Source organism: Microcaecilia unicolor, chromosome 6 (genome assembly GCF_901765095.1).
Source record: "Microcaecilia unicolor chromosome 6, aMicUni1.1, whole genome shotgun sequence".
Taxonomy (NCBI): domain Eukaryota; kingdom Metazoa; phylum Chordata; class Amphibia; order Gymnophiona; family Siphonopidae; genus Microcaecilia; species Microcaecilia unicolor.
The window spans coordinates 92,239,310-92,252,622 of record NC_044036.1 but is presented as its reverse complement, the minus strand read 5'-3'; the positions used below and the strand labels follow the sequence as shown (position 1 = coordinate 92,252,622).

Genomic DNA, 13,313 nt, shown 5'->3' with positions numbered 1-13,313 from the left:
AGAGCAAACTTTTGCCTCCCTATATGTGGTCATGTGCTGCCGGAAACTCCTCAGTATGTTCTCTATCTCAGCAGGTGGTGGTCACACACAGCAGCAGCTCTGGCTAGGCCTCCAAGCCTAATTTTTAGGTTTTGTTGAGTGCCTGGGGTTGAGGGCTCTTTTGAGCAAGTGCAAACCTGGTGGTGCCAGGTCCCTCCTTTTCTCCCCCCTCCCGCTGGCTCCGTTAAAAAAAAAAAAAAAAAAAATTTTGAACGTCCTTAAAGGCGTTTATTTCGACGTTTAAGCGTCTATTGCAGCTACTCACTGGGACACCAGGTCGTTACAACTCGGAGCGGACAGCAGGTAATTTTTACCTTTTTATAGCGGGCAGGGGGTTCCCCGATTCTTCTCCTCGTGGCATATGGCGTCGGAGGGCGAGGGCGCAAAGGGTCGCTCCCCGGGTCGCTTGAGGGCTTCTAGAGGGGATGCGGGGGTCTTCAAGCCTGATTCGCCCTTGTTGGGTGACAGTTTCGTGACCGATGAATGTCCCGGTCCTTCCTCCGGCGTGGCGGTTTTTCCCGCCATAAACGCCCATCCCCCGCTCCTCGCCTCCGCCATCTTGGCCGGCCACGCGGCTCGGACGGCTTCTTCTTGGGCCGCCCTTGAGGTTGGAGACATTAATGCCATGAACGCCCTTAATTTGGGCGACGGCACAGAAGCGGCTAAAGTTAAGAGCCGTTCTTCCCGCGCGGCTCCTTCGCGGAGTTTCGCGCTGGACGCCATTTTGGATGCGCAGCATGTCTCTCCCTCGCTATTGCGAGCGCCGGTTGAGGGTGCGTCTAGGGCTGTTGCCCAGACTGCGGAAGTGCACAGTCTGGGGGGTTTCTCCCCCGAGTTTGTTTTGCTGCTGCATCAGGCCTTCCTCATGCACAACACTGCCCCTGCTCCCTCGTCTGGTAAAGAGGTTGAGGTTCCCAGAGGTAAACGCCCTCGGGTTGATTCCCAGGCCTTGGAGGAATTTGTCTCCTCCGATGTAGATGAGGGCAGCGTCTGAGGTCTCCCAACGGTCCTTTGCGGATTCCTTGGAGGAGACGGATCCCCGCTCGGATGGAGCGGATGACCCCTCGGCAGCGCGGCTTTTTAGCCCAGAGGATTTGCCCAACCTGTTGTTACAGGCCATGGACACTTTGAAGATTTCCTCTCCGGAGGACGTCTCTCCCTCAGCCCCTGTTGGCTCTGCCATTATGCTGGGGACGAAGCGCCCGCCTAGAACCTTCCACGTGCATGATGCCATGCACACCTTAATTTCGGCTCAATGGGATGTCCCAGAAGCGAGCCTTAAAGTGGCTAGGGCTATGTCCCGCCTCTATCCTTTGGCTGTGAGTGAACGTGAGGCCTATCTGTGGCCTACCGTGGATTCTTTAATCACTGCGGTGACTAAGAAAACGGCGTTGCCGGTGGAAGGTGGCACAGCCCTAAAGGACGCCCAAGACAGAAGATTGGAGGCGGCCTTAAGGTCGTCCTTTGAGGCGGCTGCTTTAAGTTTGCAGGCCTCAGTTTGCGGCTCCTATGTGGCCAGGGCGTGCCTGACTATGGTGCAGCGGGCTTCCCCCTCGGATCATTCCTTGAGGGCTGATTGGCCGGCCCTGGAATCGGGCTTAGCCTATTTGGCAGACTTGCTGTATGATGTCTTGAGGGCCTCAGCGAAAGGCATGGCTCAGACAATCTCTGCGCGGCGGTGGCTTTGGCTGAAACATTGGTCTGCTGACCACGCCTCTAAATCCCGCCTGGCTAGGTTGCCTTTTAAAGGCAAGCTGCTCTTTGGGGTCGAGCTGGACAAAATCGTGACCGATCTCGGCACGTCTAAGGGCAAGAAATTACCAGAGGTCAGGGCTCGGGCTAGTACTCGTCCCGGTACCTTCAGAGGACGGTTGCAGGAAGCCCGTCGGTACCGCCCGGGCAAGTCGGGCTCTGCCCCCTCTTCCTTCAAGAGGAATTTCTCCCCCAAGCAGCATTCCTTTCGCAGAGACCGCCGTCCCGGAGGTGCTCCCTCCGGTCCTCCCCCAGGGTCTCGTACCCAATGACGGGGTCTTGGTCCACGCCCCAGTGCAGATTGGAGGACGGCTGTCCTCGTTTCTGGGCGAGTGGACCACAATAACTTCAGACGCGTGGGTGCTGGAAGTCATCAGAGACGGCTACAAACTAGAGTTCTGCCGACCCTTAAAAGACGGGTTTGTACTCTCTCCCTGCAAGTCTCCGGTCAAAGCTGTGGCAGTGCAGCAGACCTTGGACAATCTGATCCGCCTGGGCGCGGTCGTTCCGGTGCCAGAAAGTCAGCTTGGCAAGGGACGTTACTCCATTTACTTTGTGGTAGCAAAGAAAGGAGGTTCTGTCCGGCCTATCCTCGACCTCAAAGGGGTCAATCGGGCCTTGAAAGTGCGGCACTTTCGCATGGAGACTCTCCGCTCTGTTATAGCGGCAGTGAAGGCAGGAGAGTTCCTGGCATCCTTGGACATCAAGGAAGCGTACCTGCATATTCCCATCTGGCCTCTTCATCAACGCTTTCTGCGTTTTGCAGTCCTGGGACGACACTTCCAGTTCAGAGCCCTCCCGTTCGGGTTGGCTACTGCTCCGCGGACCTTTTCCAAAGTAATGGTGGTCATCGCGGCCTTCCTACGAAAGGAAGGGGTACAAGTCCATCCTTATCTGGACGACTGGTTGATCCGAGCCCCCTCTTATGCAGAGTGCGGCAAGCTGTGGACCGGGTAGTTGCTCTTTTGAGCTCCCTGGGATGGATCATCAACTGGGAGAAGAGCCAGCTGCGCCCGACTCAGTCCCTGGAGTACCTGGGAGTTCGATTCGACACCCAAGTGGGCAGAGTGTTCCTGCCAGACAATCGGATTGTCAAACTTCAGGCTCAGGTGGACCAGTTCCTAGTAGCCTCTCCCCTTCGGGCTTGGGACTATGTGCAGCTGTTGGGCTCTATGACGGCCACGATGGAAGTTGTGCCCTGGGCCAGGGCTCATATGAGACCGCTTCAACACTGTTTGCTGCAGCGCTGGACTCCGATGTCGGAGGATTATGCTGTGCGCCTTCCCTTGGACCCAGCAGTGCGCAAGGCGCTGAGCTGGTGGATGCAGACAGACAAGTTGTCTGCGGGAATGCCTCTGGTGACCCCAGAGTGGATTGTCGTCACGACGGACGCCTCGTTGTCGGGCTGGGGAGCCCACTGCTTGGGAAGGACAGCGCAGGGACTCTGGTCTCCTGCAGAGGCAAAGTGGTCTATCAACCTCCTGGAACTCAGAGCCATTCGGTTGGCGCTTTTGGAGTTCATCCCGGTACTGGTGTTGAAGCCTGTACGGGTCCTGTCGGACAATGCCACGGCTGTGGCCTATGTCAACCGCCAGGGAGGTACCAAGAGCGCCCCTCTAGCCAAGGAGGCTATGAATCTTTGCCAGTGGGCGGAAGTGAACCTGGAGCAGCTTTCAGCGGCCCACATTGCCGGAGTCATGAATGTCAAGGCGGACTTTCTCAGTCGCCATACCTTGGAGCCCGGAGAGTGGCAGCTATCTGCTCAGGCGTTCTTGGACATCACGAAGCGCTGGGGCCAGCCGAGCCTAGATCTGATGGCGTCATCGGCCAATTGCCAAGTGCCGCGCTTTTTCAGCAGAGGACGGGACCCTCGATCCCTGGGAGTAGATGCTCTTCTCCAACAGTGGCCGACACAAGAGCTTCTCTATGTGTTCCCGCCCTGGCCCATGTTGGGCAGGGTGCTAGACCGGGTGGCAAAGCATCCCGGCAGGGTAATCCTGGTGGGTCCGGATTGGCCCAGGCGTCCCGTGGTGATGGAGGATCCCTCCCCCTTTGGTCTTACGGCCTGGCTATTGAGCGGCAGCGTCTGAGGAAGAAGGGCTTCTCAGACAAGGTCATCGCCACTATGCTGAGAGCGAGGAAGCGCTCTACTTCTACTGCTTACGCCAGGGTTTGGCGTATCTTTGCAGCGTGGTGTGAAGCAGGCTCACTTTCTCCCTTCACTGCTCCAATTTCTTCAGTGTTGGCGTTCCTGCAAGAAGGTCTGGAGAAAGGCCTGTCGCTCAGTTCCCTTAAAGTCCAGGTAGCGGCTCTGGCTTGCTTCAGGGGCCGCCTGAAGGGTGCTTCCCTGGCTTCGCAGCCAGATGTGGTGCGCTTTCTCAAGGGAGTTAATCACCTGCGCCCTCCTCTGCACTCAGTGGTGCCTGCGTGGAATCTCAACCTGGTACTAAGAGTATTGCAGAAGCCGCCTTTTGAACCCTTGTCGAGGGCATCTCTGAAAGACCTGACGTTGAAAGCAGTCTTTTTGGTGGCTATCACTTCAGCCAGAAGAGTTTCCGAGCTCCAGGCGCTCTCATGTCGAGAGCCTTTTCTGCAGTTCACTGAGGCAGGAGTGACTATTCGCACAGTGCCTTCCTTCCTGCCCAAGATTGTTTCTCGCTTCCATGTGAATCAGCAGCTCTGTCTCCCTTCCTTTCGTAGGGAGGACTACCCAGAGGAGTACTCTGCTCTTAAATATCTGGATGTGAGACGAGTCATCATCAGATACTTGGAAGTGACCAATGATTTCCGGAAATCGGATCATCTGTTTGTCCTGTTTGCAGGTCCTCGTAAGGGTCTGCAGGCTGCTAAGCCTACAGTGGCAAGATGGGTCAAGGAAGCCATTGCAGCGGCTTATGTGGCCGCGGGGAAGGTGCCGCCTATCCAGCTGAAGGCTCACTCCACGAGAGCTCAGGCGGCCTCGATGGCAGAGGTCGGATCCGTCTCCTTGGAAGAGATATGCAAGGCGGCAACTTGGGCTTCGGCTCATACATTCTCCAAGCATTACCGTTTGACTGTGGCTGCACGGGCGGAGGCCCGGTTTGGAGCTTCAGTGTTGAGGTCAGGGATTTCAATGTCCCGCCCTGGGTGAGTACTGCTTCGGTACATCCCACCAGTCTATGGATTGATCAGCTTGATGATATGGAAGGTAAAATTATGTATAATCATACCTGATAATTTTCTTTCCATTAATCATAGCTGATCAATCCATAGCCCCTCCCAGATATCTGTACTGTTTTTATTCTGGTTGCATTTCAGGTTCAAGTTTAGTCTTCAGTTACTTCAGAAAGACTTCGTGTTCAAGTTTTTTCACTTGGATTCTTCAAGAGTTAAGACGAGTTTGTGTTACAGTGAGCTGCTGCATTCCTCTCCCCTCCGTTTTACGGGGCTGGATTGAGACTTAAAATTCTGCCGGCACTCCCTCCCGCTTCGTGCGGCTGTAGGGCAGCTTTGTACCCCTCCCGCTTCGGCGGTGTTAGGGTCAGTCAGCTCCTCCCGCGGTTGCGGTTGCAGGATAAGCCAGATCCCCCCGCATCGGTGGGTGTGGTGTCCCTCCCCCGCTCCGCGGGGATGAGCTGGACGGATTCCCCTCCCCCACTTGTGTGGGGATGAGCTGGGTTAATTCCCCTCCCCCGTTTCGGCGGTGGTGAGCTGGGCAGAGTGTCCCTTCGTGGGTGTAATTCTCTAAGTGCTGAGTCCTGCGGATGGAGCTTTGATATCGACATACTGAGGAGTTTCCGGCAGCACATGACCACATATAGGGAGGCAAAAGTTTGCTCTCTATCTCCACCTGCTGGTAGATGGACACAACCCACCAGTCTATGGATTGATCAGCTATGATTAATGGAAAGAAAATTATCAGGTATGATTATACATAATTTTACCATTGTGTTGAATAAAAATTGCTGGCAAAACATACAGTATCTCACAAAAACTCATAAGCACAATTTGAAAGAGTAGAAATGTCACTAACCTTTGTGATAAATGCAGCGCAAATATACGAAAATATTGTCCAAAATAACAATCACATTTGTTTTATTTGTATTTTATTGTCCTGGTTGCTTATTTATTTATGTATTTAAATAACTTTTTTAGTATATATGAATTACATGTGTTTCTTCTCATATATGTATTTTATTTCTATTTATTTTAGACTCCTGAGGCAGGCATTATAGCCAAATAACGGTGCCGTGTCTCGTCTTTTATAGTCTTTTGTGGCATCTAGGTCATTCTCCTGTGCTTTTTGGGTGTGTCGTTTGGTGACACTACTCCTCTTGGTTATGCAATGATTTAACACCTTCATGTATCGCTTCTGATGGTCATTAAAAAAAAATTACGTTATTTCCAAAGTGAAATATAACTTTAAGCTATATCCACAATAGGTCTTAACATTTTTTTAAATGGTTTGAGTGTGTGAGTTTGAGGTATTTAGGCGCAAGTACTTAACCCCTGCACTATAGCAGATGTAAATGCAGGTGTCTGAATGTTGCATTTTAGCACATAACTTAAAGTATTCTGTAAATTATGTGCATAACTGTGGGAGCCACCCACACCCTCTCTGTGTGTATACCTCCCTTGCAGTTGCATACTATAGAATTGCAGTTATGCATGTGAGTGCACATTTAAACCTAATTAGTGCCAATTATTGCTCCTGTGTGCAATATTTATAGAATTAGGACGTGTATCCTTATAGAATGCTTCTAGCAGGCTGCTCATGGTCATCTTAGTAAGCTGCAAAACTACTTTTGTCTTCTATAAGTGGAGGCAGTTTTTTTTTAAATAGGGTTGTGTATTTAAATAGTATATTAAGTAGACATTCTCCCTCCCCCCTCCAGCCAAGAACACCTACATACAAACAACTTAAAATATACATTTAAAAATCTTAGCTTATAAAGAATTTCCTTCCATATACAATGATTTTTCATTGTTCAGTAATACTATATGTGTATACTACACTAGAAACACACGCAAGAATTTTTTGAATTATGGCTACAGAATCCCATGCAAAATCAACTAGGGGCTTTGACCTGCTCTTAGGATATGCATTTGTGGAAGAGAATGTTCTCAGTCTTTTATGGGGGGGAGGGGGCCAGGTGACATCTCAAGATATCTCAACATCCCAGATTTGCATTGCTCTTCAGTAGGTTGAGTATTAAATTAAAAAGTAATAGATAGGGGTCTGGAGTGTTGTTAAACCTAGTACTATGGAAGACACAATTGTGTACTTGGTGATTTCCTAAGAGAGGCATGGAACCCCCCTCTATCCCAAAAGCTGTCAAGTACATATGCAATGCCTTATCACAGATGGAATGGCCCACCTTTGTGGTCTAGAGCGCCATGTGAAAGTGCTGCCTTAGTTGATCCCTGAGGCCTTGTGTGAGTGAAATCTGGATCTGGGAAAGCTCTGTCTAGATAGCTAAGGTTTTTCTGTGCTTCTTCCTCCTGCAGGTGTAAATGTAATGGCCATTCCAGCGACTGTTCATTCCTGACACATAATAAACTGGTGTGTAATTGCAAGCACAACACCTACGGGGTAGACTGTGAGAAGTGTCTCCCTTTCTACAATGACAGGCCATGGAGACGAGCAACAGCGGAGAGTGCCAACGAGTGTTTGCGTACGTTATAATATCAATTTCTACTACATTAACTCCTTTGACGCTGTTCTGCTTAGAAACTTGAGCAAGCTAGTTAGCCTGGGGAGCAGGTTGAGAAATAAAAACTGAATGAGATATTGGTTAACCAGTAGAATTTGTCATGATGGTACATTGAGTTCTCTCTGGTGAAGGGCTCTGACATGGTTTCACAAGTGTTGGAGTTAAACCAGTGTTTTCGTAGATAATATTGTGAAACAGCTAGAACAGGAGGAGTGCCCTTTTATTGAATTAAATGAAATATACAACAGAGAAAATAGACTTAACATATACAACAGAGAAAATAGACTTAACATAGGAATAGAAGAAATGAAAGATGACTTTGAAAAATTGAAAGAATGATCGGATTTGGTAACTGCTTTTTTTTTTTCCATTTGTTTATGCAAGGGCCTGTTCCATCTTTGTAAGGTCCACTAATATCTACTTAGATACACAGCTTCTGCAGCAAAACTGTCTCATTGTCTCTCGTTTTCCTGAGATTTTTTTCTTAGATTTAAAAAGAAAAAAATCATATCTGTGGTTCATAAATTCAAGAGCATATAAGCGAAAGAGCTGTCAGTAAACAGAAATGGGAATAGTCACTTCCGATGACTTCAAAGTAGCCAGTCGGTATGACAAAGCTGCATAGATGCAGGACTCCAAAAATTTGGTTACAAGGGGCAACTAAAAACTTGGGGTTGGTGAGCATGGGAAGAAAAACATAAGCTAACTGTATGCTTCACAGGAATGTTGAAAGAGTGTATGAAACCTCAAATGTGGTCAATATCATTCAAGGGGATCTCAATTGCAAAATACACAGTCATATATAAGAAATTCCAACGGAACTTTATTTAAGACCATCAGAAGGTTGGCTCTTTCTCTCTTTTTTGAATGTATGTACTGCATATATGTATGGACTACCACACCATAGAGTCTTATCAATCCATATATATATTTTTTCAAATATCCTCTCTTTAAAAAAAAAATATTTTTTAAATAGGTTAACTTCAGTGTCCTATATATAAATATCTTCAAAATTCAATCTAAGATACTTATCTTCAATTATAATTCAGCTCCATTTCAGCTGCACTCTGCTTCATATCAGGTAGCTGTGCTCTTAGTTTCCGTGAAGGATCGCAGCTATCTGATATGCAGCAGAGTGCAGACGAAATGGAGCTGATCTACCTGTACCAGAAATGGTTTTCAAGTGTGGTGGTGTGGAGGAACTGAAGGAAATCTCAACCTGGAAGACGTATTAAGCCAAATCAACAAATTAAAGAGTAGTAGTAAATCATCTGGACCAGATGGTATGCACTCCAGGGTACTGAAAGAACTCAAACATTGCTGGGATAGGAGGCAATGTTCTGTGTGGATTAGGAGCTGGTTAATGGATAGAAAATAGAGGATAGGGCTAAATGGCCATTTTTCTCAGTGGATGATGGTGAATAGTAGAGTGCTGCAGGGATCTGTACCGGGACCTATGCAGTTTAACATATAAATGATCTGAAAATCGGAACATCAAGTGAGGTGATTAAATTTGCAGATGAGACAAAACTATTCAAAGTTGTCAAAACACATGCGGATTGTGAAAAATTGCAGGAAGACTTCAGAAAATTGGAAGACTAGGCATCCAAATTGCAGACGAAATTTAATGTGGACAAATGCAAAATGATTCACATTCCATAGCGTCCCACAGATCAATCCAGAGATTTGTGGGTTATGGCCCTCTGCCAGCAGGTGGAGATAAAGAGAACATTTGAGGTTCGCTTCATCAGGTCATGTGCGGCCTCAACCCCAGTAGTCTAGCAGGTGGGGGGTTATACCTGTGTAGCTCTGCATTGATCTGGCTCCTAGTCCATCTCCAGGCCTTATAGAACCTAATCTGGGGTTGAGGTGAGCCTGTGTGGGTCTTTTGGGGTACACCTGGTGGTGCCAGGTCTCCTCCCTATCCAACCCCAACACGGTCTTTAGGGCTGTTAATCCTTAGGACATCTGACTCCAACTCCTGCCTATATATTAAAAAAAAAAAAAGTAATCCAGTCAACTGGACTGTGGTAAACTGCTGAGCATTTAGAAAACAAAAAAGAAAAAACTTAGGCAATCAGATGGAGGAGCGCTGTTCCACAACCATGCACAATGGGGGGTGGGGGGAGGTGTCAGTCTCTGTTAGACCACAGTGCGCCTGTATGTCTGTCTCTGTGGAATCGGTGAAACGCTGCTCCTGTTGTGGGAACCGGAGAGCAGGGGGGGATGGTGCTAGGTGTGTTCAGCAGGCAGAGTCATCTGGGAAACCGGCTTTGGAGACTTCAGAATAGAGAATGACACGGGGACAAACTTATGTCACTTTCTACTTTGAAGTCTGTTAATGAACTGAACTGTTATTTATGTTTGACGCAGACAACAATATTTTTATTTTTTGGAAAAACAAGCAAACATGTTGGCCACAGCTAGCAAAATTTTCATGGGGGATCCTGTATATCCTGCTACCAGCACATCCTCTAAGAAGACATCTTTTTTTGCAGGAGGGACTGTGGAAGACAGGAGAACTAGACTGAATCCTGAGATTGTTGATGATTTCTTATTCATCCACAGATTTAAAAAAATCATAGTGCTTCATAGGGCATATTTCTCCCCTCTAGGGCATACAGAATGGGTTGTATTTTATGCCCCTGCACATTTTAACAGGGTGGATTAGGATTCCTTGGGGTAGTAGAAGTCAGCTGTTGTTGGGTTTGGAAGGGTAGAGGGTGGTGGTGTTGGGAGGGTTTATTATAGCTACTCATTGTTACTGTTTTCTATTTGTAAATTATACACAGCAGTTGCACAGCATATTGTTCCTTTTTATACTTTAATAAGATTTAAATATAAAATCATAAGGCCCCCGAAGACCTTTCATATCCATGAGGTCATGAAAGTCCTCATTTCGGTGCAATGGGATTCTCTGGACGCTGGCCTGCAGGTGGCATGGGCAGTGGTATGTCTTTACCCGCTGCTTGCTGAAGAGTTGGAATCCTTGCACTTTCCAGCGGTGGACTGATCAAAGCAGTCACTAAAAAGACAACGCTGCTGGTGGAAGGGGGCACGGCTCTAAAGGACACCCAGGATCGGAAGTTGGAATCTTGTTTGAGGACATCCTTTGAGGTAGCAGTGTTGTCCCTCCAGGCGTTGGTGTGCTGGTCTTCTGCGGCACACCTTGTATTTCGTGGGTCCAGAAAGCGACTTCTCCCAGTGAGCTCATTGGATCCTTGCCGGCCCTGGAATCTGGTCTTGCACATTTGGTGGGGCCTCCTTTATGATATCCTTCATGCGTCGACCAAGGAGATCTGTTTGGCAGTGACTGCTCATCACTGGCTTTGGTTGTGACATTGGGCATCTTTCAAGTCAAGTCTGGTGCTGCTGCCTTTTTGTGGCAAACTGCTTTTCAGAGAGAATCTGAAAAAGATTGTTCAGGCTCTCGGTGATCCCAGTGGTCAGTATCTGCCAGAGGACAGGCCTAAGGTTAGTTTCTGCGCTCGCTCTGCCCGTTTTCGGGAGGTGAGGCGATATAGTCCGGCCCACTCTGGGGGGTTTTCAGAGACCTCACTTCCAGCAGAAGCAGCAACCCTTTTGGGGGGGGGGGGGGGGGAGAGACATGCTTCCGCTTCCACCCCTCAAGTGTCTCCGGCCGTTAGAAGTTCCCAATGATGGGACCCTAGTCTATTCCCTGCCAGTCATTGGGGGATGGCTGTCCTATTTTCTGGGGGAGTGGACCAAGGTCACTTCAGACGAATGGGTCTTGCAGGTACTCTGGGATGGGTACAAACTTGAGTTTGCGTGTCCTCTGGCAGATTTTTACTTGGAGTCACCCTGCAAGGCCAATGCCAAAGTGGCAGCAGTTCGAGAGGCTCTCACTGAGCTGTCACAGCTGGGGCAGTACTGCCAGTCCTGTCGTCAGAGATTGGTTTAGACTGCTACTCCATTTACTTCGTAGAGCCAAAGTAGGGTGGATCTTTTCATCTTATTCTTGACATCAAGTCCATCAACAAGCCATTGCAGGTGCAGCATTTTCAGATGGAGACCTTGCACTCCGTTATCGCACTGGTGCAGCCGAGAGAGTTTCTAACCACTCTCGATCTCAAGGAAGCTTATTTGCATATCCCCATATGGCCTCATCGGCATTTCCTCAGTTTCGCAGTGCTTAGGCAGCACTTTCAATTCCAGACCCTGCCCTTCGTTCTTCTACAGCACCATGGACTTTCTCCAAGGTTATGGTGGTGGTTGTGGCATTTCTCCAGAAAGAGAGAATACAGGTTCATCCTTATTTAGACAATTGGCTGATTCAGGTGCCGTCTTACAAGGAAAGTCTGCAGGTGATGGACTGGGTGCTCAGCCTCCTCCAATCCTTCAGCTGGATAAATCTGCACAAGTGTCACATGGTTCCTTCAGTCACTGGAGTACCGGGGGGTGATTTTCAACACTCAGAAAGGGACAGTGTCCCTTCCAGAGGCACGCAGGGTGCTCCTTCAGAGGGGGCTGGCCCTCAGGACGTGGGACTATGTGCAGGTCTTGGGCTCCATGGCAGCGACATTGGATGTGGTTCCATGGGCCAGGAGCCATATTTGACCGCTTCAAGTTGTCGCTGCTCAACCATTGGTCTCCTCTGTCGGAGGATTATCTGATGTAGATACTTCTATCGCCTCCCGCGTGATTTGCAATGCGCTGGTGGCTATACCCAGAGAAGCTGACACGGTGTCTCCCCCTGGCGAGCCAGTTTGGTGGGTTGTTAGCACGGATGCAAGCCTCTCAAGATGGGGGGGGGGGGGGGCTCATTTGACTGGACGATGCAAGGCACTTGGTCTCTGAGGCATCCTGGTCGATCAACTGACTGGAGTTCCGCGCAATTCAGATGGCACTTCAGAACTCTCCATTCTCCTGCAGGGCCAGCCGGTGCATGTTCTTTCCAACAATGCAACAGTAGTAGCATATGTCAACAGGTAGGGGGCACCAGGGGTTCTCAGCTAGCGAAGGAGGTGTCTCTTCTCTGCCTCTGGGCGGAGAAACATCTGTCTCTCCTCTCGACAGCGTACACTGCAAATCTTTGAATGTGCAGGCAGACTTCCTCAGTCGGGTACAGTTGGACCCGGGGGAATGGGAGCTCTTGCATCAGGCCTTTGCTCCAGTGATCGATCTGATGGCCCACAGGTCCATTGCAAGGTTCCCTACTTCTTCAGCAGGGGCAGGAAGGTCAGATCTGATGGGATCAATGCTCTGCTTCAGCACTGGCCCTCGTCTCTCCTCTACATGATGGGCCGGATCATGGGTTGCATAGCAAAGCATTTGGGCCCAGTGGTTCTGGTGGCTCTCGACTTGCCCTGGCGCTCATGCAGATCTGATCTGTCTGCTGATCAACTACTGCAGCTGTCTGACTGGGGTGGTCTTTTGCGACAGGGGCCGGTTCCAGTGGAGGATCCCTACTCCTTTGGTCTTACGGCCTGGCTCTCGAGAGGTCGCATATAAGATTGAAAGGTTACACGGATAGGGTGATTACCACAATGCTGCAGGCACGGAAACGGTTCACTTACACAGCATATGTGAGGGTCTGGAGAACCTTTGAATTGTGGTGTTCCTTTTCGGGCATCGCAGCGACCTTGGTCTTGGTGTCTTTCATCTTAGCCTTTTTGCAGGATGAACTTGATAAGTCGTTGTCCCTGAGCTCTTTAAAGGTTCATGTGGCAGCCTTAGCCTGTTTTCGAGGCCAGGTCTCTCCTCTAGCCTCGCACCCGGACATGGTACGCTTTCTCCGGGGCGTTAACCACCTACAGCATCCCCCTGTTGGCATATTAACCTGGTTTTGTGCGCAGTGCAGCGGTCTCC

The 13,313-nt window shown here is 49.3% G+C and overlaps 1 protein-coding gene across 1 annotated transcript in view; it reads left to right on the top strand.

Annotated features, from left to right (window-relative positions):
- LAMC1 (laminin subunit gamma 1) overlaps positions 1 to 13,313 on the top strand; it is a 369,035-nt gene that overhangs the window by 199,410 nt on the left and 156,312 nt on the right. The window contains exon 4 of the mRNA XM_030207519.1: positions 7,279 to 7,445. Within this exon, the coding sequence (XP_030063379.1) occupies positions 7,279 to 7,445 (167 nt within the window). The remainder of the gene's footprint in view (positions 1 to 7,278; positions 7,446 to 13,313) is intronic.